Source organism: Coloeus monedula (assembly GCF_965178545.1).
Source record: "Coloeus monedula genome assembly, chromosome: 2".
Classification (NCBI taxonomy): Eukaryota; Metazoa; Chordata; class Aves; order Passeriformes; family Corvidae; genus Coloeus; species Coloeus monedula.
Window position 1 is genome coordinate 59,454,329 of NC_138782.1, and position 26,793 is coordinate 59,481,121.

Genomic DNA, 26,793 nt, shown 5'->3' on the forward strand with positions numbered 1-26,793 from the left:
TTATCCTAAAAGCTGCCTCTTTTTTTATGTCTGTATATAAACATCTCATCAGAATGTGAATTCCTTTAATTTACTTCATTTATGCTGTGCAACATTCAAGGCAGCCATAGCTGAGTACACCTATCCATGGAAATGCTGGAATTGAAGTCTGCAGAATAATGCTAACTTATGAAATACTTTCTGTATGTAAATATTATGGCACTATCAGCTGATGCATTCATTCCCTGGGACCACACCCTTCTTGAGTTGATGGCAGAGCAGGAGTACAGGCCATTCTTTTCCTGACTTATTTTTACAGCTGCATTATTTTCAATAAGAAGAGATTATCTGAGTTAAGAATAAAAAAGGTTGTTTTTCTTCTCCAACTTCCTTATTCTTAGTATTTATTCACTCCAGGACAAAGCTACAGAGATTATGTACTCACAAACTGTTTCTTCCAAAGATAATAGAACAATGTTTATTTATTTATTTAGTTAGTTATAATTCTTTCAGCAGAAGTTCATCCTTTTTTTTATTATAGGTATTATACTACTATGGCTGCAATTGCCTGCATGGTTGTTACCACCTGGTATGCAATTACATTAGTTTTCTTAAATTTCTGGTTTTGTTTGTAGTTTGGTTTGGGGGTTTTTGGCTCTTTTTTCTTTTTTTTTGGAAATATAATTTCTGCATATTTTCCATTTATTACCTTGTAAGAAACAATTCTCACTGCTGTCTTACTAAGGGTGAGAAAACACATGTAACAATGGCTTACCTTTGCTAAATCAAATCCATTACCATATTGAATAAACTTCATGGATCCCTTCCAACTCTAGATATTCTACTATGTGCCATTTAGCCCTAAACTAATATGCAACTAATATTTTCATTTGCTCTATTCTGTCTAGACACTTTTTTTGTATTTTCAAGATGTAAGCACTTTATAGTATATTAATGTATTTTTAAAATGTTTGAAGTCAAACAATAAAATCCAGAAGAACTTCTCATATACATATATTTTAAAAATAAATACTCCTTCAAATTTCTATTATTCTACTTCTACCTTATTAAAAGAGACACTCTGTTCCAGTGGATTAAGTGTGTTAGCAGCAGCAGCAGCAGCTGTGAGTTGTGCCGTGAGGGCCTGTAACTGGACGACAAGACCAGCATCCAGGGCTTGAAGTAGTGAAGGCTGAGGTTTCTGCTGCTGTATCTGCAGTGTCTGTATCAACTGCTGAAGCTAAAAGAGAAAAGATAACAAATACATTGAACAAGAGGTTTTTTTAAGCAAAAAACAAAGTACAAAACAGACTTTTCCCCTTCCACTTAGTAAAAAAAACCCTCAGGAATGAAATATCATCTAACCTATGGCTATTATTTTGTCTTAATTTGTTTTCATTTACAGCAAATTTTTTTCCCACTTACTGGCTAATTTGTTTTCTGGGGCTGATAAGATAGGCAGATGCTTCTTCTTCCTAACTTGCTCTGACAGGTTGCATGATGATGCCAGTCACCACTCAGGATTTCCTGCTTTCTAGGGTTCCCCCTCTTCTGTTTCTCCAGTTTGATTCCTTTTGACCTGAAAAAAATCTGTTAGCCTACTCCAGCTTCCTAAGGGCCCACCTGTATTAGGAGAATCTGTGTCCTGTAACAGCATTTCTACAGAGAAAAGACCTGCACTGTGGCAAGCTCCACTTCAGGCCAATGCAACCTATTCATATGGAGAGCTTGCACCAGTGTCTCTGCACAAGACACAAGCAAAATCTCACAGTGAAACTCAGGTTTGGGCTGATAGAATGCAATGCCCTTGCTATGTTAACAAAACATAAAAAGCAAATGTACAAACCAATCACCTGGTCTATCTTGATTGCCTTACTTCCTATCTTTCTTTACAAATCCCTATCTATACATAATCTTCTAGGAAGCTGTCCTAAAGAGGAAATCAAAGGCTTTTTCATGTGCAGATCAACTTATCTGTTGAATAGGGATGCTTCAACAAAATTTGCCTTACGAAAAAATATTAACCCTATGGGAAGAAGCTCTCCTAAAGCACTGTGGAATTAGAGGAAGCAGTTCTTTGACATTCAAAGAGAGAAATCCCTGGAGCCTTATCTTCAGATATTTGTGGAAAAAAGGTTAAGCAAATCCAGGCAGTTCAAACTATGCTGACCTAAGTCCCTGATTACCTTTACATTCATATCCCAACTCCTTATAGGGTTCCCTACTGAACTCTTAGGGGGCTCAATCCATCCCTTCTTACTAGCCTCACTAGAAACTTCATAAGCTGATTAGGTTGAATTTCTTTTCTATAATGCATCAAAAATGTGTGACCCTTTTTCAAGATTGTTTTAAGAGTTACTTCCTGATAATGTGAAACAATTTTCCCTATTCTTTTACTTTTAAAAACAGTTATACAGATTTCTTATACAGCAGAGCCTCTGAAAAGGCTTCAATTGTTGTTCTACCTCAGCAAGAGCTTTCACTGATTGCTGCAATAGGTAAAGCTGAAGAGTTCCCCCACACCTCCCCACTTGGCTGATACAGCTGGTCCACCTTGTGCATTGCTCTCAGTAGGAAGGAATCAAACTGAAGAAGCAGAGATGGAGGCCCTCAAGTGGAAGAATCCTGGATGGGCACCATTCTTGCTGTTTTCACATTCTTGTTGGTCACATCTTTCTTAGTCTGCCCTCTCCTGTGTCTGGCCTCTCAATTTACCTGCATGCATTCTCACCAATAAAACACAATTGTAGGATTAAATCAAGGTCTTTGGAGCTGGGGAGCCAGGGAGAGGCTGTGGCAGATGGAGTGGTTTGGAGAACAAGAATAAAAGAGATAGACAGCATGTAAGCAAGTATCATAGTTCATCTACCAATCCTATGTACATGTTTTTTGTGTACCCAGTCTGTCTCCACACTTCTGCTTAAGACTATTTTGAGCTAAATATCCAAATGTTATTTCTTCATGATCTGCTGTCTTTAAAACGGTAATTGCTTTGTCATCTTCACTTTTTTCTCTTGCTTCATTTTCTTTTTTTTGTATTCTCTAAGCAACAAACTTTGAATTACCTCACTGACTTTCCATGCATTTACCATTCTCACTTCATATCTTTTCCTTGTTTAAGAGCGAGTCCACTATTTTTCCTCCATATTTCACAAAGTACCCCACAAACTCACTTTCCTTTGCTTTTCAGTTTCTTCCAGTGTAATCAGATGAAAGTATTCCCTCCACTTCATTTATGAACAATTACAGATAACTCCGGTTAGCTAAATAGTGTAAAACATTCTCACTAAGTAAAGTTCTTACTGCCAGCACCAGAACTTTCACTGGCCACTGCTTCTCATTCATATGTGTGTATTTTTGTTTAGTATGCCAGCAGGTGAAACAACCTCAGTCCAAATAAAAAGCATAATGCCAAAGTTATGCAGGTGCCATAGTTCTAGCACAGATTGAAAAATTATGATCTACATTTTTACAGAAAGACAATTGTGCGTGACTGAGTTAAGAGGACAAGCGATTCTTGTGATGCTGAACATCAAGACACTTTTTTGGAGTTGAGCATTTAAAAACTGAAGAACATAGTAACTTCCAAATTCTTATTTTTGAATGCTGCAAAATGAAACCTATGTTTAGCTGATGGAAAGATAAAAAATTGAATCAACACACAGTACAATTCCTGAAAAAGTTTGCTCCCATCCTGTAATTCTGTACAATGTTTAGCTCCTCTTCAGGCTTCCAAAAGAAAAATGTGCTTTAACTTGCATTCTATTTTATATCTGTATCGATGAAATATTATTGTTGCTCTTGATTTAGTCATCTGCAATAGATCCATACTTGTCATCGATATAGACATGTATTACAGACCATCTTATCTGAAATCACCTGAGACACTTTTAAGGAACAAACAGGGTCAGCTACAAAAGGTAACATGGAGTTTTAACTGACCTGAAACTTACTCGTGATGAACAGCCTCATCGGACAGTTAACATGGATATTGGACACAAATCTAAGAGATACTCCTGAAAGCATTCCTTACCTGTACCTTAAAGACACAAAGTATCAGACAGTCTACAGTGTGTACAGTGTAACTGTCTACAAAATAGTTACCTGCTGGCCTTGAGGACTCTGTAAAATCTGTGCAACAGCAGCAAGGGTGTCTGTGTTAGCAATCTGGGATACCCAAGGATCAGGTAAACTCTGCGCCACATTGGCTGGGGTAACTGGAGTCACAGGTGTACCTAAAAAAGAGAAAAACCAATATGCCAAAATATTTTAACACAGAAATTTAAAAATAGTGTTAGAGAAGTAAAAAGCCTGCTGTTATTAAATACTGAGAAAGCACATCAATTGAAACTATTTTTCTGACATACACAGAGAGCACACAGAAATAACACAGACTCACATGAACATTCCTAAAGTAGCAGAATTACTTTGTATTAGTGTAGTTCACAGATCTTTTCGTTATTGACCTATTGGGGCTACTAACAAAAACACTGATGAAGGCAAAATAAATAGGTTTCACACAGTATTCCAAAACATTCAGTGGAAACTACATATACCAAAAGATAATTGTTAGCAATCTACTCGTCTGCTAGTCTGAATCTCACTGGACTCGCACTTTATCCCCAGGAGGAGTCCTAAGGATTCAACTAAAAATTTCAACCTACATCAGCTGGATTCATGAGGACTGCTTGTTTTATTGCTTTTTCTCAAGAAAAACACTGAGACTAAATCAGCACTCTGATAATCAGTTTCATGCCATAATCCAGAAGAATCCTCTATACATGCAAGTACTTTTGCATTTATAGCTCAGAAGTAGAGATACACCAACGAATGCTAAATATGACTAGATTACTGTTTTAAAAGTCAATTTGCATCAGAATCTAAGAACACATTAGAGCAGACTTATGATTCCAACAATTTAATGAAGTCATACTAAATAAATAATACTGAGCTAGAAGATGCAGAAAAGGCACTCCAGGATCTGAAAATTTCACAAATTTGCTTTCCCACTGAAAACTAAGGTGAATGTGTCCATCCCATTGCTTTTCAGCATGGGATCAGCAAAAGGTGGGTTACAAAGGCAGGTGCCAGAAGCCATTCCTATCTGGCCAACTCCCCATATATCCCAACCTCGAAAGAAAAAATTTTGAGGAAGTGACAAAGTTAAAAATCTATTTTCCTGCCATCTACCTACATAAGCAAGGCAGATGCTCAAGAGTACAAAATGATTAAGTCCACATTTATCATAATGTTTTCCTGTTTCCCTGATCTTGATGATATCTGTAATATACTTCTTTCTAGCACTCAAGTGAGATACTTCAGCATGTTAACAGGCAACACACCAAAGCTGACAGAAGTGTTTTGATTCAAATTATGACTTCCATCTGGTTTTGTTTACCTGGCGTATTGTTGCTCATAGCAGCTGTAGTGCTGGGCAAGACAGGGGTCACAACGGGAGGAGGAATTCCTGCTGCCATATCCAAGAGAGGCTGAATAATTTCACTCTTGAACACATTATTCTTCTGCCATAAATTTAGCACTCTAACAATTTTACTCTAAAATGAAGAAAAGACAACAAAAGACCTGAGTCATGCTTATTTTTCTTGTTATTATTGATTATGGAATTCTTAGCTAGCAATGTTAATCTGTCTAGACTGAAGGACCTTCAGATCTGCAGACAGCAAGGACAGTTATACTGGATCACACCAAAGATGTCAAACTATGAATCTGAGACTGACCCTAGGCAACAGCAAGGAGCTACTACACACAGGTGACAATGTTCTCTCAACCAAAAACATGCCTCTACTCTTGGAAGATGACATGGAAGGAAAATTATTTTAAGGAAGCATTTTAAAACATGGCTAGTAATTACAATAATGAATTACTAGTCTCCTAATTTTTTATAGTTAACATATATAAATGCGATTCTGTTCTGCCTATGAATCGAAATCATTTATGTGCACTGAAAAATGGGCATATACCAATAAGACTGCTAAATATTTTTATTAGAAAAGCAGCTTAATATTTTGCAAGCTCATTTCTATTCTCATTTCCTCATGAAGTGAGGAATTTAGAAGTTTAAACTGGAACACAACTACCTGCCTATTGAAAATACATAGTAATATTAAAAAATGTGGATCGTGGGGAAGGAAAAAAAAAATCAGAATTAAGGCTTCACATAATTCCATTAGCTGTAACTCATTGTTCAGCTTACATTTTTATTATATTTTTTTCTATTTCAATAGAAGCATTCTATTACATCATAAACTGATCACCATTTTGATCTGCTTCCAGACTTTTTTTTTAATAAGCTTCACTTCCACCAAAATGAAAGATTTTGCTTTATTTTGGGGAAAAAAGTGAGTTGTATTACAAACAGCAAGAAATTCTTCATAGGATCTGGTGTTTGCTTTCACAAAGATGGTTTAATTACTTGAATTCTATAAAACAAGAACATGAAGTACTTAGCCACAGTGCTCAAAACAAAGAAACAGAAGTCTCTTTGCCCAGAACTACAAGAGGATATTTAACTATAATAGAGAGAAGCGCTGAACTTTCACTGCATGGAAAATGCAATTTAGAGTTCCCTTAAAGAAATCTCTGATGGCTTCCACTCAGAATTACAGTATCCGAGCCTTTCTTCTTTGAAAGTCTGTTTAATAAGCAGTCCTTGACAAGTCCACCAGAGGCTCTAACTTCCCTCATTTCTCCAGAACAGAAATGTAAAACTGTTCCTGTGGCTCAGTATCTACCTGCACCTTGCACTTTCTCTGCGCCAGACAGAGGAATCAGTGACATGTTTTTGTTGTTACCTTAAATGAAATGTTACTGCATTTCTGCTTGATTCAAAAACAAATTCCACGTTTGCTATATAAAGATAACTGCTGTGTTTTTCCATTATGTCTTTCAATCAGATTAAACACCAAAATGTTACCAACCATGTACATATCTTGGTCTCTGACAGCACAGTTTTTTGCCGGGCAACGTATAGGATAATTACTTTCACAGCACAAAGACCTTCATATTATATTGAACCCATGTGCAGCACAGCAGCAAGACTTCCGACTGAAAAATACATTTTACGCTGAGGTGAAAAATATCCTAGAAGTGAACCTGACAGGTCTTTTGTGGAGACCCTCAATAGACTATGTTTTACTATCTCTCTTCACATCAAACACCTCTAATGCAATCAATTAATTGCCATGCATTGAAATATCACAGGACAAGTAGTGCTATTTCTTAGCCTACAATAAATTTACTATATATTTTTTAAAACCAGACCCAAACTGAGTACTTGCATCCATCCTTGTTCCAATCTCTCCTTCTTCAATACATCAAGCTATTTCTGTATTAGTATACTTCCCAAAGTAGCAAGCTAAATGAGTTTACAAAACACACTAATACTGCTAAAGGAATACAACTAAATGAATAAAAATATAAGTTAAAAAGTTGTGCCTATTTATTAAAAAAACCAGTAAAAAACTGTGGAATTGAAGCAGCACAAGTTAATCACACAGTTAACCTAAAACCAGACTGGAAAAATGTCATTTAACTTAAATAACCTGTTCAGCAACACCTCAGAACTCAGTTGCAGAGAGAAGACAGACATCCTTAGCCGAGTTTATCCAACCAAAAAATGCAGCTCCTGACACATTTTCCTGCAGAGGTCCTAACTACTCTAAAAAGGCAGGAATCCTAGGATAACACAATGACTGAACTTGCCTTAATCACCTTCCATGGATGCCTTGGGTTTTCAGGTCTCTGGTTGAAAAAAACCGCTGCAGGAAGGCATGTAACTATTCAAAATATAATTATTCTCTTCCTGTAGCATCCTGTCTCACTTACTACTTTACTTAATGACTCTATCACACAAATTTCTGTGAAGACAAAGCCCTTAGCATTCCCCACCTTTTCATAGTTATTCAATAAGAAGAAACACTACCAATTTTACAACCAGGGACAAATATGAAGGAAGTTAAACTGCCTGCACTCTGCTATTTCCAGCCAATCTTTTAGAAACAGGATTTGGTAGCTATCTCAACTACTGCCATCCAAGGGAACAGCTGAACTATTGAGTCAAACTATTCAAGTTAAATCTTATTTAGCTGCTGGATGATCATAAAATCATACGAAAGATCACTTTCTCAAAACTCTAATCTATGGAATGTATCTTTCCAATCCCTACACTAAGACAAGCAACATTAAGAAATATATATACAGGGCAAATTTATAAGTAGGTCCCCTCCAGCAAGTAGAAAGAGATCAAAATCTTTACTCTTTATAGATGATATGCTAAAGATTGGTTTAAGTAGAAAGATCTGTAAGTGGTTTACCTTGTCATCCCCAGGACAACGGTACAAGTTCTGGAACGTGCTGATGATGTTATTGCTGAACCTTGGTGCAAATACATCCTTTTCTTGTCCAAACTGATGCCGGGACTGTCTCACAATGGAGTCAATGACATACAGACCAGGCACCTTGTACTCTGGTTTGCACTATAAAGAATGGTAATTTTAAATGAGCATATGTGAAAAATAACCAAAATATTAACAGCAGAGTAAATACGAACAATCCTCTCTAATTTTTAAATGGGTCCAACTACACTGAAATGTTCTCTTATTTAATAAATTGTCCTGGAAAATGAAACCTTCTCAAAAACATCTAACATTTAAACATCTAATGCTTAAATTATCACACCTGCATGCATTCTACAGGCATGTAAATGGTGTAAAATCAATTTCTTACTGCCAAAAAATTAACTATTTAAAATCTACCCATTAAAAAAATTAACACACAAACTACATATCCTTTTAAAATGCACACTCTATTTTCAGAGTACTGCATAAATAGTAATAGTACACTTAATGTACTTAATAGTACATTTGGACTAGCTGTAAATGTAATTCAAGATATTTTTGTCCTTCTTTAGCATTAAAGTAAACATTAAAGTTAAAATTTGTTTATTTTATTTTATATTGTTGTAATTAGGGTGTTGTATATCCTGCCCTGCAGAAGAAAAACATATTTATGGGGACATCTGTTTGGTTGAGAATATACCAATGATATTTATTTTAGAACTCTGGAAAACTTGCATAATTTGCAAACAGCATGATATTTATAAGGCATGTCTGCTAACTAAAATACTAACTAGTTATGTAATTTTACTTTTTTAACAACTAATGCTAAAATCTTTGTCTTCTAATTGCAAAGTAGTTACACCATATTACTGCAACCAGTTTTAAGACAGAACGAATAGTGGTCCAAAAATAGAATGAAGTCACCATCAGAATACATTATGTTATGGATTCACTTAATAAGTCTTGGGTGTACACAGTTATCACACACGGTACTGTGGAAAACATGGAAAATGACACCCTTTTCCTCTCTATAAACAAATTATGCAACACACTAAGTTAATAATCTTTAATAAAGTGCCAAACACTTCAGAATATTAATTTTACTATGCCCTGGATACAAATGTTCTGTTTTGAAAAGTGTTGATTTGCTAACACTTGCAACCTTGAGAAAGCACTTCTTTAGTTTCTAAACACGGTTCAGTGTAATTAGGTATGGCATTCTTTATTTTTAAGAATGTGTGTGGAATACATGTGCATCATTAAGCTTAAATTGGATATAATATGCTGTCTTCAGAAAAATCACTTCAATGTATTGTAGCTTCTGAAATTTAATTTAAATTATTAAAAAGGAGTATTCTTCATACGGAACAGACAGCTATACAACTTTTCACAATATTCAAATTAATAAAGCTCACAGATATTCAAAAAGAAAACTCAGGAAATATATTAGGTGAAGTATTTTAAAACATGGCACATAAAGAAAGCAAAATATGATAATTAGTGTAATAATATAGATTATATGAAAAAGGCAATAAAATACGATTAAAAATTAAATAAAAATTAACACTGGGGCTTTGAACCTGCATATGCCTAATCTTAGACGGGACAGCTTTTACACACAAATATTTACTTATTTTCTGAGTGAGTAATCAATAAGGTAATTTGATTACTCAAAGAAATTAAGTCTGGCTCTCCAATGGAATCACCTCACATATATGAAACGTGATCATTTGACCCCCTAAAGTGATCTTCTGCCAGAGAATAAAACAGTCAACCAAAGTAACAATAGACCAATGAGTTAAGTGTCACAAAATGAAGAATGCCATGGGCAATTATTTCATCTGAAGTTTCAGTAACCTCATGAAATTAGCAAAGAAAATACTGGAGCTGTAAAGGATGAAGAGCAAACTAATTGAGATGGCCTTGACATCACTCTGGTCAGGTCTACAGCAGATTTTAATGAAAGATTCAGTCATCTTGAGCTTTAACTTGAAGTGACTGCTTTCAGAAAAATACCCAATTGTTCTCCAAACATACAATTTAAGTCCTTTAATATCGAATACCTAGCTATCATCTGCTTATCTCTCATTCTACTAAAGCAAGAAGTTATTATTTAAAATTATTAATAAGTTGTACATTTCACTAAATTGTTCATTAAATAATTTAAAAACCCTCATCAAGACCACCAAAGGGAATCATCTAATCCAGAGTGATCATTAAGAAGGATATCACTAAGAATATACATCTGCCTTCTCTAACCAGCAATGAACAGTGCAGAATTTCCTCATCGAGCAGTACTGGACACTGAAGGGCGTACGTGGAAAAGATAACTCGATAGTTTTGGTAGCTTGTGGAAGAGTCATGAACAACCAGTCCCATTCCTGACAAACTGCCATTCCTCCATGCAGAGGATAAAACTTCTCTTGTGCCTATGAATACTGAACTGCCAATCACAGCCACTGCAACTAAAACGCAGTTTGGAACTCAGACAGTTCTGAACTAATTTCAGGATGTGAAACTGCAAAGTGCTACTTGTCAGAGATGGATAGGATGTATACCTGCTCTCCTACTCCTGTGTTCACCTGTAGCATTGAGCAGGGACCAGAGGATAGTGATCCCTTTCTCAGAGATGGAAGAAGTTAGAGTCAAGGCCACAAAAGACAACTACTTGATGACAAACTAGCAGTGTTCATGAAGTATACTACTAGTTTTTACTACTGCTTGAAACATACATGACTCTTTTTTTCACATAGGTCTGATGTATGAGTACCTAAATAATTCATTCAAAAATACTTCTGAGACACCAGGCTGAAGCTGAAAGCTGTTTACACTGTCTAGCCACTGGCAAAAGGCACTGCAGAGTACACTGAGCACCAAGGAATAAAAGCCAATGAGCAAGACAGCTTACTAACACAGTAATCCAGACTGCTTTGTAAAAAGGATAACAGAAAGAAAATTGCATCCAACATTGCAACATTAACAGCCTAACTTTTCTGGCTAGTTTTTCAAAACTAAAATGCAATTTAATAATAATTTACTACTATTTACAAAGAGAGCAGAAATTCAGTACCAAAATAACCAACTGAACAATCAGGTACAACACAGATAAGCAGGGAAGACTCACAAATTAGAATCCATGCATTTCCAGCTGGAAGCAAAATGTAGTTTTACCCAAGAATAATTAACTGTTGCAAGAAAGGAAAGTGCTATAAATTTCTTTGCTATTCAGAATCTTTAAATTAATATTACCATCTTCCCAAAAAGTAATTCTAGCCTAGACAAAGAAATACTTTTTGTTTTAATTTACTTGCTAGAACCATCAACTGAAATACTGCATCTCCTGCTACAAAAAAAATGAGGCTGAAGGTCATCTTCCCTTCAGCTTTAAAATCAATGGGAAAACCTGGCATAAAAGCAAAAGCAACTGTCACTAGCCAAACTGTCAATTGTTTTGCTGGTAGCTGTTCACTGACAGTCTCTTTTAACATTAAATAAATACATACAGAAGCAGTCTTAAAACAGTATCAACAGTGACCCAGACCAAAGAACAAAATGAGAACAAAGTATTTGTCATTCTGCATGGGTTATGATCTGCTGCTGATTACTAGAAGAAATTGAATGTGACTAAAAATGGAAATAAACTAATATGTGCTAAAAATATTAATCTGTATGTGTACCTAACCCCCCACTTGACTGACTTACCTTTTGAATGAATTTCTCAACACTCTGTACAACATGCTTGTAGAACTGAAAAATAAAATAGTATTTCAATAGAGGAGAAAATCTGAAGATGCGTATACTTGTTCAAGTATGTTGATACATTGATAGCAAAACCAGAAGCAGAAACTTTGGATCATTAAACAGCAATCCAATATCTACAGCTAAACATGCAATCTTCCTTAAAACACTTAACAACATATAATATCAGTGTTTCTTCTTTTTCTTGAAGGTTTTTTACACTGGATGTTTTGAGTAGCATACTTACTTATTGAGAACTAGGGGAGTAATATAATTGTTCCACCAAAACACATGGTTATTTCACTGTGCACGACTGAAGATATTCACCTAATTTTACTAAACATGTAACTTCTCTGCCTTTCATTAATTAATAACATCTACTGAATACTTTTTCTTTAAAGTTGGCCTGTCTTTTGTGGAATTGTTTTTTAAATCTCACACATAATCACAATAGCTCTAAATCATGACAGTAACTGAGATAACCACTCTACACAATTAAATGTTGTTATTGAAATGATAGGAATGGAAGTAGGATTTCCAAGCTGAGTACAAGATAAAACATTTTGGTATCATTAAACTGCTTAATTAACAGAACCATATATTATGATTTATTACTTGTTTAAGTTCAATACAAGTTTTTAGCGTTTTCATTATACAGCAACACACAGGCTTTAACTTACACAGACATACTTAAGAAAGCCACTGAATTTCACTCTTGAGTCATCAAATTGCTCTTTCCCACTTACACAAAACAACAATATAGGCATATGAAAATATATCTGCATTGTCAGCAAAGGAATGTAGAGAGGAAGAGCATAAGTTTGGTCTGTCCTCTTTTCTACCTCTCCTGCTCTCACTGAGTTTCCATTTGTTTTAATGCTTAACACTAGTGGCATACTTCTTTCCCTCACCCTTTTTCAGTGACTTTTTCTGCTGTGCCATTGTTGTTTGGCAATTAGTTTTACTTTGTGGCAGGAATAATCTTTAATAAGTGCACTAAGACTAGAACTTAAAAACAATTTGTATCTAAGCAACATGAAAACTGAAATCTATGAACAATATCCATGAAAAGCTATGTGAGGAATTTAGAAAAATGAACAGTTGTATTGATCTGAAGGCATGCATAAATTTTGGGGAGGGAGGAAGGGAGAGAGGGCAGAAGGACGGGTGAATTGTAGTTTTCTATTTATTCATCTGTTAACAGGCATGTCAGTGTCTCCTTTTTAAACTGAGGAAAAAACCCTGTCTTTCAGATCTGATAGAAGAGTCAAATTGGTATAATTCTTTCTCACATATGACAACCAGCAAATGAAAGTCACACAACAAATTAAGCCTTCTGCTGCATTCCTGAAAATCCCCTATCACATTTGATTATAACTTGGAAATTGTAAACACAACAAGAGGGGTGGAAAGTTCTGAAGCAAATTCTTTAGACTATTCCACAAAATTATTTTGATATATATGAGAAATGTAAAAGAGGTCAAAATAAGTTAACTGATTTCTTACCTTTATAGCCTTGATTGCTGCCTTGGTGATCTGTGTCATTTTAGCTTTAGAAATGGGTGGCTTATAATCATTTAGCGAGTACAACTGCCAAAAAAAAAAGAAAAAAAAGTAATCAGAAATATAATCTGCAGTTGTAAACAGAACACATTATTTTTCCACAAGAAAATACCATTTTTAATTTTCACTGGATTTTATGTATTAAGCAAGAAAAGGCATTCCCATTTAAGAGAAAAATTTTAAAAACCTAAATAACATATAATGTAATATCCAAAATGCTTAAAAGAGAGCAGTTTTTTCTTTGCAATGGTCCCTATATAAACACCTAGCTTTACTAACACTAAATACTGGAGGCACTTCAGGTGAAGTTACAAAATAAATACATACAACATACAAGTACGGTAGCTCTTACTAAGTTTCCCAGAGCAAAGACATTAATATACTTGAACACCTTTATGGAAACATAACAAAATCTTAACTTAGTATATTCATCATCATATGCCTGCTGAATCAAGTCTTTTCATTTTCCACTAAACAAACAAACAACAACAAAATGTGAGCACAAGCATGTAGCAATTTTGCCACTTAAAACAGCTTGGTAATATATCAGAAGTATTAGAAATACTTAAGCAAAAATCCAGCTGTGTTCTCAATTTCAAACACAGCTTCTTAACTTCACTAATATCTAACCAGCAAACCAACCACAGCACACAGGTAGTGAAGTTTTGCACCAATGTTCTCCCTGGATGCAGTATTAACTCCCTTCGTTTGGCTGGTACATACATCTCCCAGCAGAAGCAATCCAGCATGACAAGTATTCATCAGAAATTTGCTACACAGGGAAACTTTACAGTAACTTAATTCATAGCCATGACTGATGGGTGGTAATTAGAAACAACTTGTTCCCAAGGCTATTTACTCGCTGTGAAAATCTCCAATTATCCACAATATATGATTTTGAACAAAATGTTGCTCCTTTCTCCTTCAGCTCTAAGTGTTATAAGAGAAGGGACTGGCTGGTATTTGCTACTTTCAGACATAAAAAGACCAGACACAAAATGCCAAGCCAGATTCAAGGACATTCTTGACTTACATTTTATTTTTGTTTACAACATGTTTAGAAGCATGTTAGTTCAAAAATGGAGTTCTGATAAGGACCATCCATAAACAAAATTTTATTTCCTTCCTAGAACAGGAAGAATTGGAGTTCTTCCATAAAACACTAACTGAAACAAAAACAAAGCCAAAACCCCCTCTCCTCTCCCACATAGCCTGATGCAATATATTGAACCAAATTAATACCCATACAGATATTTACAATATCTTTAACTTCCTAATATTTGCTATATTTGTGGCAAACTGCTAGCTCAGAAAGCATAGTTCAGAATTGCTTATATTTAATAAAGCGAACTGTAAGAGTAAACAGGATCACATAGTAGAAAGGATTAGACAATCTTAAATATAGGTCATGTTCCCCAAGTTGCTTATAACAATTTATCACTGATGATAACGAGTAGATATTCTTTCTTCATATTTGAGTTTCCAAGAGACAAGGATTTGTTCTCCTTCCAAACATGAGGCGCTCTTTTTTTTATACTTTCCTGTCAAAACTGGTTTTAACCAAAACTTCCTATAGCTGTCAAAACACAAAGTGAAAAAAATTGGTTTGTCCAATAAGTGTCTGTCTTCTCAGCTTGAAAGGATTTCCATTAAAACTGTAAAATTACAACCAGTTAACAGCTAGACATCCACTCTTAAAACAACTGTTACTACTTCTCACTAATGCTAATAGTTGTTGCAAAATATTCTGAATTATTTATGTGCTGCTCATACAACAAAAACCAATACATTTCTAAAATGTAGATATATGAATGCTCTTTACCACCATGGGGGAAAGGGAGAAAAGAGGCAAAACCCCAAGAGTCTCAAACCAGTTTCTTCTCTGTTTTATAGCTCACTGTTCAGCTTCCAGTTACTCACGGGTAATTACCAAAACATAATCACTCATCCTGGCTACTGTTTGGCTGGATGTTGTGCAACTACAGCTAAACTACTTCTGGGAACACTACAGCACCAGAAACTTTTTGTTTATATACTGTTTCTTAGCAGAGTCAGTTTGGGCATTCCTGGTCAGCATCCTCAAGCCCAAAACGCTAATTAGTAAAAGCAAAAACAATTACAGGTATGTGTGTGACGTCAGCCTAGATTCAAGAAGCCACCTTGACAATCTAAAAGCAAGCCCAGATGAGACTGGCACAGGAGCTCCTTCACCTACAACACACACAGCTGTAAGGAGGCAGAACCACTGACTCAGGTAGACAGTCACAGGGACCACAGCTGACCAGGCCATCAGCTTTGAAATAATCCAGGCTTTAATGGGGCAGTTCAAAGTATCAAGGAGGCCACTACACAGGATTGGGAAACAAGCAAGAGCTGGCACACCACTGACACTGAGACATCAGCTGTGTGCAGTCAGGTATCTTAACACCACTTATCAGGAATATGCCAAAAGCCAAAAGGATAGCATGGGCTGTTGCCAACATCCCGTTACTTTATTCCAGGTAGCAAAGAGGCAAATTTAGCATTAAGGACTGAACATCCAAGGGGGAAAGGTGGTGGTGGTAAGGAACCAATAAAAAGAGTAAAACTCAGTACTTCTGCAGAGAAAGGCTTTTTGGATAATGGATACACCTGTTACAGATTTTAACAGCTATTTAAAAAAACCCCACAGATGCCAAATTTAGTACCTGAAAGAAGCCAAGAAAAGAAAACACTCTTCTAAATTATTTTTCTTTAATTGTCTTCAAGAAGCTTTTCATTTACTGTAAAACATTTCATTTTGAAAGTTTATTCACTTGGAAAAACTGGTGATTGCCTTGACCCAGGTGCAGAAGGACCATGCAGTCAGCCTTGTTCAATACAGAGTTTGCATGGGCTCTTTCCTCAAGCCCATCAGGCTCCTTCTGGATGCCATCCCTTCCCTCACATGTATCAAATGCACCTCAATGCTGAGGTTGCATCCAATCCCACTGTTTTAAGTCATCAAAGAACATATTACATAGTATCTATCCCAGTGTGGACCCCTGAGGGACATCACTTCACACTGGTCTCCATTTGGACACTGTAGCCATTAACTACAACTCTTTGGATGCTGACATCCAGCCAGCTCTTTATCCACCAAACAGTCCTTCCATCAAACCCATTTTCTCTACCGCTAGGCTGACCAGAGAAGCAAGACTTGGCTGCCTCCCTAGTAATGAAAGCTTCTAGTTTTGATCCAGCATAGATGGTTTAGGACACTCGGAATTTGAAGAATAAGGAGTTAGACATACATGTATTATTTTTTAAATTTGTGCTTATATCCTAGGTCAATTTTTCCTGTATGCCCTTTTGTACAGATGATTAATTAAACCAGTTTGCTCTCATTAAATCCTGCTCTTAGTTTTGTAAGATGCTCACGCTCATTTGCAGAAGGTAACTGCTTGCCCTCACATAAAATAAGCCTTTAAATAAACCAGAAGACAAAAAAGGCAACACAGCTAAATAGTAAAGTCAAGGAAACTCTCGGAAATAAAATTATACACTTCAGAAGATCAGTAATAATATTCAAAGGGGATGGGGAGGCGTGGGAGTGACCATAAAATCTGGCTAGTAATGTACATGCAAAAGACAGTGCAATCAAGTTTGAGAAACAAACAAGAGAAATCATGAAAATCAGCACTTTTCAGAAGAGAGAAGGAATAGCAAATCTACTAAAGTGTTTCTCCAGGACAACCAGCACTTAGAGAAGGACACATAGGAGATAAAGCCCTACAGCAAAAGAACGTCTCCCCCTCCTCCCCCCCTTTTTTTTTTAGCTCTACATACTAAGGAAAAATTGATTCCACACCAGAATCCTCCTATTGTGTGTTTACAAGAAGGTAAATTTCCACAATGTGAAAATAATGAAGTATTAGAACAGAATTGAAGAATGAAAAACTTGGTAGCAGCTGTGATTCATGAACTCTCATTTAAAACAGTCTCAATCTTACAGCTCTGAAAGACAGGAAAAGCAACATGAATTTCTGACAAGGGTTCAAGGGAAGAACTAGGAAACAGGTTAAATGTTTGGTTAAATGTTTGTACCAAAAAAAATAGCACAAATTACTCGAAATAGAAGTATTAGTTGACACACAGAAAATTCCATGCAGCTGTTCTAAGGAAAAGACACATCTCAGAATATTGTTCTTCTCTGAAAGACTCTATAAGCACAGTGAGACCACCTGGACTACCAAAACACATTTACCAAAGATCTCTCACAAAAGGCTCCACAGAAACCAAGCTGTCCTAAGCCAGCCCTTGCATAACAAAAACCCCAACCGATTACTCCTTAAATACAGCCAGCAAATAATTTGAATGAACAGTCATTTGGTGCATGGTAAAGGAAGTCCCAAGAGAGCCCACTTGTGCCTCCACTGTCACCTATATTCTGGTTAGGACAAAGTCAAACTGTCAAAAGCTGAAGAGGAACATCAGCGACACTACCAAGTAATAATCAGGCAGACAAATTCAGCACAAGTACACACACAGTGGACACTGGCTTTGAAGCTGGCTATTGCCATCCAGCAAAGAGATCTGGTGATAGGTGAGAGATTGCATTGAAGATATCAACTCAAGAGAAAACCAGAAAAATCTCTGTAGTAAATGTAGTAAATGGATGTTCAGACTCACATTATTTAGGTGATGATACTAACCTACAGGGCACTCTCGACTCTATATCTCCAAGGCTGGCATGAAATCATTAGAGATAACTAAAACTGTGGAGAAGCTTTTAAGCAAAGAACAAAGGTTCTTCAGCAGGTGAACAGGATTACTAAGGGGAGGCATATGTCAATACAACCTCAGTAGTGAGGATCAGTTGGGAAGTACGGGACCCGAGGAGCAAACAACATGAGATGAGCAGGGAACAAGCAAGAGTCAGGCTGGTGGATGTGGTTCCAGATTGCCCACTGTGGTTGTCCTTAGCCTGGAAGGCCAGCTCTGGCATGCCTTAGAGGGAACTGACTCACCCCTGAACTGTTACCATGAATTTGCTAAGTCTGTGCCCTGATACCATAATGAAACACACCCACTCTTTTAAATAACTGTATAAATTACAGTCAGCTATCTGTATGTTAGTATAAAATGTAGCTCTCCATATAAAAGATCTTATTCAAATGAAGCTTGAGCCTTATCACATCAGGCAGCTGCATTTTTTTTGCAGTAGTAATACAGTTCATTTCAGAGGGTTGAAAGTGAAACACTGTAATCTTCAAGTGTCAGATGAAACCAGGAGAAGTTTCAGAGGTTTTGAAACAGGCTAGTTCACATTTACAAGCTGGAAGAACAAAGAAAGGGAGCAGACAGAAACCTTTATGGAAACTTCAAATAAACATGGTTTAGAGCTGAGCTACCATATGATTCTGTGAATTATGAAGAAAATCTGTCATTTACTAGCTACTTGCTTCTTTTCTGAATAAAAATCAACTCACATGAAGCATTTGCTCAAAAAGACAAAAACTGATCAGTATATTTAGATGTTTGATTATTACTGAAAGATATTTGACCACCGACTAAACCTGTTTTTTCTAGTTATCTTCCTAAGTTCCCTGTTGTAAAGATTTGCAAAGTGAAAGTATTTGCACCATTTCTTATGTGAAAACCCAGTAAGTACAGACATTTGCTGTTGAAATCTGAGGCATTGCTGTGGAAAGCACCACAGTTTGTGGAGTCTCTTTAAAATGTACATTAAGAATTTCTCTCCAAACACTACACATCTATCACCTGCTGGTGATGTACGTACATAACAAAACCTAATTTAAAAACCACCTTAAAAGTTGATGGATCAATGTATTTTTCCTATTCGTTTAGTAACTGATTTTGACCAGAAAAAGAATATGCTTATCTCAATCAACCCAAAATTTATCTCCAATCTATCCTACTGTCTAGGGAGAAGAAACAGTCTCCTGATACTTGCCCAGAAAAGAGCAGTGCTCCAGTGATCTATGTATTCACCCAAGAGACACTCTGACACAGACTCTCCTAAGCAGTCACCACAACACAAACACAACATCTGGGAGAATGCTGCTTCAGTTAAGATGGAGTGACTTGGAATAAACTGAAAGGTTAAACCCTGATTTAAAAAGACCCCAAAACATCAAAACTGCAAATATCCATTAAAAATTTATACTAAGCTTTTTTTTGTACTGTCCATTCTTGAACTATGGCACATTACTCAGACAATTAAAGGTGGACATTCCCCTTCTAAATGTAGATGGCATTATCACACAAAGATAAGGAAGGAACAAAGACTAAAATTCTACAGAATGGGAAGGGGGGGACAACGGAGGATGAGGCCCCTGTTATGTGTTACACAATCAGTGACAAGTCACAAGGAGTCTGACTGTACTGGTAAGGTAAACCATTCTTAAAGTCTTAGCTCAGGTTTTGAAAAAACAAGTGTTAAATTATTAAGTTAGAAAGAGCATTAATGCATGATTCCCATACGACCTTTTGGGAATAAGTTTATTTTCCTCTGAGAGAAAAAGCATAGCCAAAGTAAAGAGAATACTTTCAAGTTACTGTAAAAAACGCCAGTGTTTTTTCCAAGTCAGCACACTTAATAGTAGCATACATTTGATTTCAATGCCAGCGAACATTTAATGATCTATCAGTTTATTCTAGAAAGCTGTGCACAAGACTCTATACTGCCTCAAGCATTCTAGATGACTGAATATGCTCAGCTCCAAATACATTGCCAACAATTCAGGAAACTACAAAGTAAAAATGAACATTAATCTTCTCAACCCATTTATAGCTAAAGAAAACACCAGATTAAATTAAGAGTGAATTTGTGTGGGGGGAAGTTGTTTCACTGGTTTTCTGTGTGATGATTCTATCCAACCATGTCCTACACACACTGGCATTTTGATAATTAGGTAGGGGACAATCAGTAAACCTTTGATAGAAGTATGCATGCTTATTTAAATGCTGAATATAAATCACAGGAAAACCTTACAGGGAAGACCTGAATCTGAATGGCACTTCAGGGACAAAATGAGTCCACAAAGATATACTTACTACAAATCCTAATCTGTCTCAATGAAAGTAATTCCCAGGGTCATGTTCTTGCAAGGAATCAGATGACAGCCAAGTGTCCATGTAAGGCACATAACAGCTCATTACACAGACAGCATTGGAAGTCTTAAAGATGATCAAAGTTGTAGTGTTAAAGGTGGATTCTAAGATTATTTCTAAGCCTGTTTTGTTACTGTCTGAATTGTAAAAATAAATGTTGCTCTAAGTTTGAATTGTTTGGTTGTTGTCTCCTTACTCCTCTTCCTTTTCTTTGTGCTAAGGCATGGTAGAAAATTCATTGCTTTCAGATGATGCCACCAGTTCAGAAAAAAACCTAACAGAAACAGCCTTCAACAGAGGATGTTAATGAAAGCTAACATGCAGTTGTTCTTTTAGCGATTTTAGTGGCATATTATTTTAGCCACCTGCAAAGTACAATTCAGTGATTCCTGAGACAGCATCAACTGATATTTTCATAAAAATCTCTGAATTCCCTCCATATAGGGAATTCAAATCTATTTATTTTTCCATACTTGCAAACCTTCAGCATGTGCAACATCTTTTAGCAAAAGTGCATAGTTTAATCAAAACCTGTGCAAAGACACTCCCTTTTATTGATTTGAACCTGTGCTCATTAGTGACACTGGATTTACTTAGCTTCTGCACTGGAAAACAATGATTTGCCCCTTCTGTATCTCCAGTACAACAGATCCCTATACCCTCATCTTCAAGTCATCTCTGTTCTAGCCTGAAAAGAGTATTGATATTTAACAATTTCTTATACAGACCTGTTCCATTTCTTTGACTCTTTTGTCTTCTGTAGATACAGTTCTGCCAACATGGTCTTATGAGGTACAAACCAGACAGCAAGTGGAGTAAGATAAAATGATACAGGCAGTATAGTGAGTTTCTGTTTCTTTCCTACTAGTTTCCAGGACTCTTAACTGCTATTATGACTACTGCTGATCTTTAAACAGGCATTTCCATTTCAGTTGCAATATTTTATTAATTAACATATGATATAATTTCAGTGCCCATAAAGCCAGGGCTGCCTTTGTCATACTCTTTACCAACCTGGACTACCACATTTAGCTTTATGAAACTGCAGGCTGCCATCTAACAGTACAGCAACATCCTTTTGCAATCCCTTCAGTACCAACATCCTGCATAACTTAATACCATCAACAAACTTTTTGCCTCAGAAGACTCCATCATGAAAAAAGACAACAACTTATTTCTATATATGAACTTTTCCCCCATCACCCTTTTTAGCAGTCATCCATCAATGTAAGGATGCACTCTCCACTGCAATTCAACTTCTCAAACTTTTGGGAATGGATCTTCTCAACAATTTTTGGAAATCCAAGTAACACCACCTGATTCTTCCCTGCCCACATGCTTCCTAATTCTCTCAAAGAACTCTCACACATACATTCAAATTATTTTCTTACATAAAAGTCACAGCAGTTTTTCCTCATTTCATCATATTCACCTACATAATGTTTTAAACAAAATCAAATTCCTCTACTTACTTCTCATCACCTTCAACCGAGGCACCTTGTGTGTTCTTACATTGGGTAAAAAATCCAAAAAAAGCCTCAAGACTCAGATTTTAGTATCATATCCTAAAACAAGCACTTCTTCCATACCACTCTCACCGATGCACTCAATCAGTATTATCTGGAAACAGATGGGAAATTGTCCTCACAGTGATTTTTTACACATTTGTTGGTCAATGGGAAAAGTGCCTTTTCCTCACACACTTCCTTCAGAATTAAGAGGTTCAAGTGCAACAAGCTACATGGATTTCCTACAGAAATGTACATCTATGTATCAGGACCAGGCTAGCAATTAAAGCCAATTATATTCACAATTCTGTATTTTCCTCTATCTGATAAAACAATATAATGATTTGTACAGCAAAAAGTAACAATGGTGAGAGCTAAGACACTACATATAAGGCAATATTCTGGACTACATAAAGGTTAACAGGAGTATTATTAATACTCCTTTTTCCCAATATAATTTTAAATAAACCAAGTCCTATTTCCAAACTTAGGAGAAAAAAATACAGGCTTGCTTGAAGATCTTACAAGCCACATGAATAATATGTTGGAACTGGGGGGAAATGTAAAAGATCAGGTATATGCTATACATGAAGCAGTGAATTTCTGCTCTGTATTTTTTTCTTTAACTCTATTAGGAAAAGTGGTCTTTAAGAGAAGACTTACTGAAAAGGAATTTATCCATGTATTTCAAATTTTCATCATTCAGTAACGTAAACAATAGTTTTATCATTTAAACCATCATTAAAGAAGTACTTAAAGTGAAATCTACTGTAAATACATGTAAAAATCAAAATAGCTGTAGTTTACAAGGCAGTACTACATGATGCTAAGCTACAGCCTAAAGCTTCTCAAGTGAAGACTAGACATCATGCACACGAACTTACATCCCCCAAGGATGGGCAGTCGCTTACAGAGCAAGTTACTACGGATACCCATGGAAGGCAATGGCACACTGCACTACTACAAAGCCCAGCACTCACTTCCAACGTCTTTCAGTGCTCTTATTTAATAGGCAAGAGCTAGACAGCTGTTCCTGAACCAAAATTTTGAATAAAAAATAGAAAAAAGTACTAACTTCATTAAAATTAAAAAAGCTTCATAAATAATACATCCTTTCTTTTTATATCTCTGCCATATCCTATAAAGGCAAGAAAAGCAGCTAGGAAATAATTTTTCATATGATTTTGCCACTAGAAGGGTTGAAAGTTGTGAACAGCTCTAGTCTCATGTGATACAAAGGAAGAGATATTCACAAAGACAAATCTCTGTAACACTGATACAGCAGCTAAAAGAACAAACATTTTGATGCTGATATTCCAGGACTCAGCCCATCTCTTAAGTATGAGATTATGACCAGTGTGAGGGATATCAGTTACAAACCTCTCTACAGAAATATTTTTAAAGTCTTCTCTGGCTGCTACCAGGACATAACACTAAAAAGACATCAAATAATGACATGACACTGACCAGACATCATACATACTAACAAGTATCTGCAATTTCAATACAAAAAAACCCCAAAATAAATATTTAGAAGTCAGCCAAACACATACTATTTTAATAAATTAGGTTAACTTCTTTCATATTTCAATGGCATTAAAATAAATCAAACCCAATTGTTTATACAGAAGTAGTCACTGAATTGCTTACCAAATATTAATAACACCACACTGTAAAGAACAAGAAAAGAGCACTGTCATTTATTGCTTTAAAGCAAAGGACACTTATCAACAAATTTCTATTAGGTACATTTTACGCACTCTCCTGAAATTTAATTTCTTGGAAAAGTTGCTCAAATTGCATGCCCTCATCTCTCATTGAGTAGGATTTTAACTTGATGCTGGGTAGGACCTACCTATGAGAACTGTTATTTAAACCCTGTCAGCACTTTGTTACTCTCTGAGCCGCACATAAATTAGGTTAAAATATACACCACAGATGTGCATGCAGGATGACCAGAATGACAGATGCTCCTTTCAGCATAAGGTATTTCAGTTTGGACGGAAAAAAAAAAATTATATTCTTCCAGTAATCAACCAAGATGAGTTGCCAAAATCCAACATTAAAAAAGTATAGCATGAGAGGGCTTCAAAACAACAACTACCTCAAAACAACAGTTTTCAGAAACAAAGTGCATGACATGTGGTTTTAATTAACTGATTTAAAATAGTAGTCAATTTTCTTGATATCTAAGTGCATATTCCTTCAAAAAAAATTTAAAAGCAACCAAGGACACTTACATGAAAAATTCAGCCCCTCCCTACACATAAGCTGTATTATACAACACTGCTTATGTTTAAAAAGGACATTTAAATATTCATGCCAACTGCTGTGCAAGCAACTAAGTGAAGTAAGATGCAAAGGTAATAGGGCAGTCCCTCCAGCCCATCACATACCAGCACACCAGAAGTCAGGTGTTACCACCACTGCATTTGTGTACTGCTTCTCTTACTTCTCTAAGCTTAAGGAAACACAGTTATGACTTTCAAGTTTACTGAACCCAAACAATTTGAGATGGAATGACAAAATTCCATTTTAGTTTTCATATATTTAAGCCACCAGTCCATTTACAATTTTCTTTAAACCCTCACCATTACTCCTTTCAAAGAGAGCTTCTAAGTTCTCTTGGTACAGTCTGCTTTGTACAAATATGAACATAAAACTGGAATTTAAAGAAACCACCTGGATTTGACTCCAGTCTCCTGAACTCCAAAGAACTGCAAAACAAATGCTTACTTCCAGTAGTGTCTAGAACATACTCCACTTGCTCTTAGCCTTTTATAAGTCATAAAATACAATTCCCCTTTTTCTCTTCATAGTAACTTGGGGTGTTTACTGCATGGGAACAAAAAGCTTAGAAAGACCTAAATGGACCAAATGAAATAGGTAGGTAAGAGTGAGCACTTTACCAATGCCTGAACTCCCAATAAGAGAAAGGAAGGATTGAACAAGATAAAAGAGTACCACACATGAAAACAAGGAAAATAACAGGAGCACTTCACTTCATGCAATTTTCTCATCTTTCTTGCCATATGGCTAATCTCCATCATTAACATTTTATCATTATTATATAGATAATTCTAGATCACCAAGAGGAAAACTGATCAGCTTCTGTCCCAATGCCAGTCTCCACAGATTTCCAGATGTGAGCTTGGGGGCTGCCCACACTGGCGAAGTACCCTCTGACCTTGTTCCAACGCACTAGTTTGGTAAAGTGTGGCACAACACGGAGTTAAAAGCCTTAGAGAAGTCGAACTACAATCACACCTCTCCAATTCTGAGATATGAAATATAGGAACAGATCTTAAACATTTTGAAAATCAGACTCACACATTTTCTCTGCCAACTGTTTTTAGAGCTCATGACAAGAACTGTCTTGTTGTATTGATTTCAAAATATCTCTCTGGATGTAGTTTAAAACCCCTGCATTCACAATGAAACTTACTGATTTAAAATTAAAAAAAAAAAATAATCACAGTTTGTATTGGATTGAATTTCTCCAACCAATATATTTGTCATATAAATGGTCTTCATTTCCTGTTAAGTGCTTAAGCGCTCCACTCCACTCTTGTAAAAATTAAGAAGCAAGTGGTTACTACTGCATATCCGGTAACCAAGTTATGAAGATCACATGTTACCTGAAGGTATTCCTTTTCATGCGAACCATCTTTGTTTTATTAATATGTGCAGGAGATTTGGTATTCTGAAAGACCTTGATTTGATCAGGTCTTTCCACTGGCTTCCAACAATCTGGTTAATTTATTCTAAGCTCTTTGGACTTACCCTCTGAAAAAGCCAGAAACATTTTAAGTATGGTTATTTCTCTTTCTACAACTGCGATCACATCAGTAGCAAAATATTAGAATTGCATTTTTATCTATCGTACTAATTTCTATATTATACACTGAGAGCTCCATAAAGTCCTGCCACATGGCCAACATTTTTAAACCAACCATTTTACAGTGAGAGCAATTTACAGTATTTTGCACTTTAGAAAGAAAAGACAAACTATAGAATAACAATGGTGGAAAGCAAAGAATGCACATAATTAATTCTACTTAAGTTTTTGAAAGTAACTAATAAATGCTGAAGATGGAGAACAAAAAAAAAAGTAAGGAACCCTTACCACTCAACTCTAAACTAATTACTTGGAAACACTGAACCCTAGACTGAACCGCACAAAATGACAGATATTCTAAATTACCTTTTCCAAAAATGCACGCTATTTCAATAATAAATTCCAATTCAAATACGTAAGATAGCTAGTCACTTCCTTGCATAACGGCAGTGCACCTTGGTCAGCTGTTATAATTTTTTATAAAGCACTATTTCCTTCAATCTTTCAAAACCAATGTTATAAACAGTATCTTATAATAAACAAGCTCAAGGCTACCAAAATAGGTGGCTTCAACCTCTCAGGTGTTGTTACCCTCCACTGTTTTACTGCTCAGCCACTATCCACACAAACCACTCCTCTTTTCAGCTCTGCCACTACTCTCTGGGGCACTTCTTCTTTCGTGCCTTCATTTTAAATGGGAACCAGAACACTCTCT

At 36.0% G+C, this 26,793-nt stretch overlaps 1 protein-coding gene across 2 annotated transcripts in view; it reads right to left on the bottom strand.

Annotated features, from left to right (window-relative positions):
* The window catches only part of SCAF8 (SR-related CTD associated factor 8), an 89,983-nt gene that overhangs the window by 55,312 nt on the left and 7,878 nt on the right, over positions 1–26,793 (bottom strand). For both annotated transcript variants that reach the window (XM_082299974.1, XM_082299975.1), the window contains exons 2-7: positions 13,581–13,664; positions 12,039–12,083; positions 8,313–8,474; positions 5,378–5,534; positions 4,084–4,214; positions 1,043–1,219 (exon numbers count right to left, since the gene is read on the bottom strand). In XM_082299974.1, coding sequence (XP_082156100.1) covers positions 1,043–1,219; positions 4,084–4,214; positions 5,378–5,534; positions 8,313–8,474; positions 12,039–12,083; positions 13,581–13,664 — 756 coding nt within the window. The remainder of the gene's footprint in view (positions 1–1,042; positions 1,220–4,083; positions 4,215–5,377; positions 5,535–8,312; positions 8,475–12,038; positions 12,084–13,580; positions 13,665–26,793) is intronic.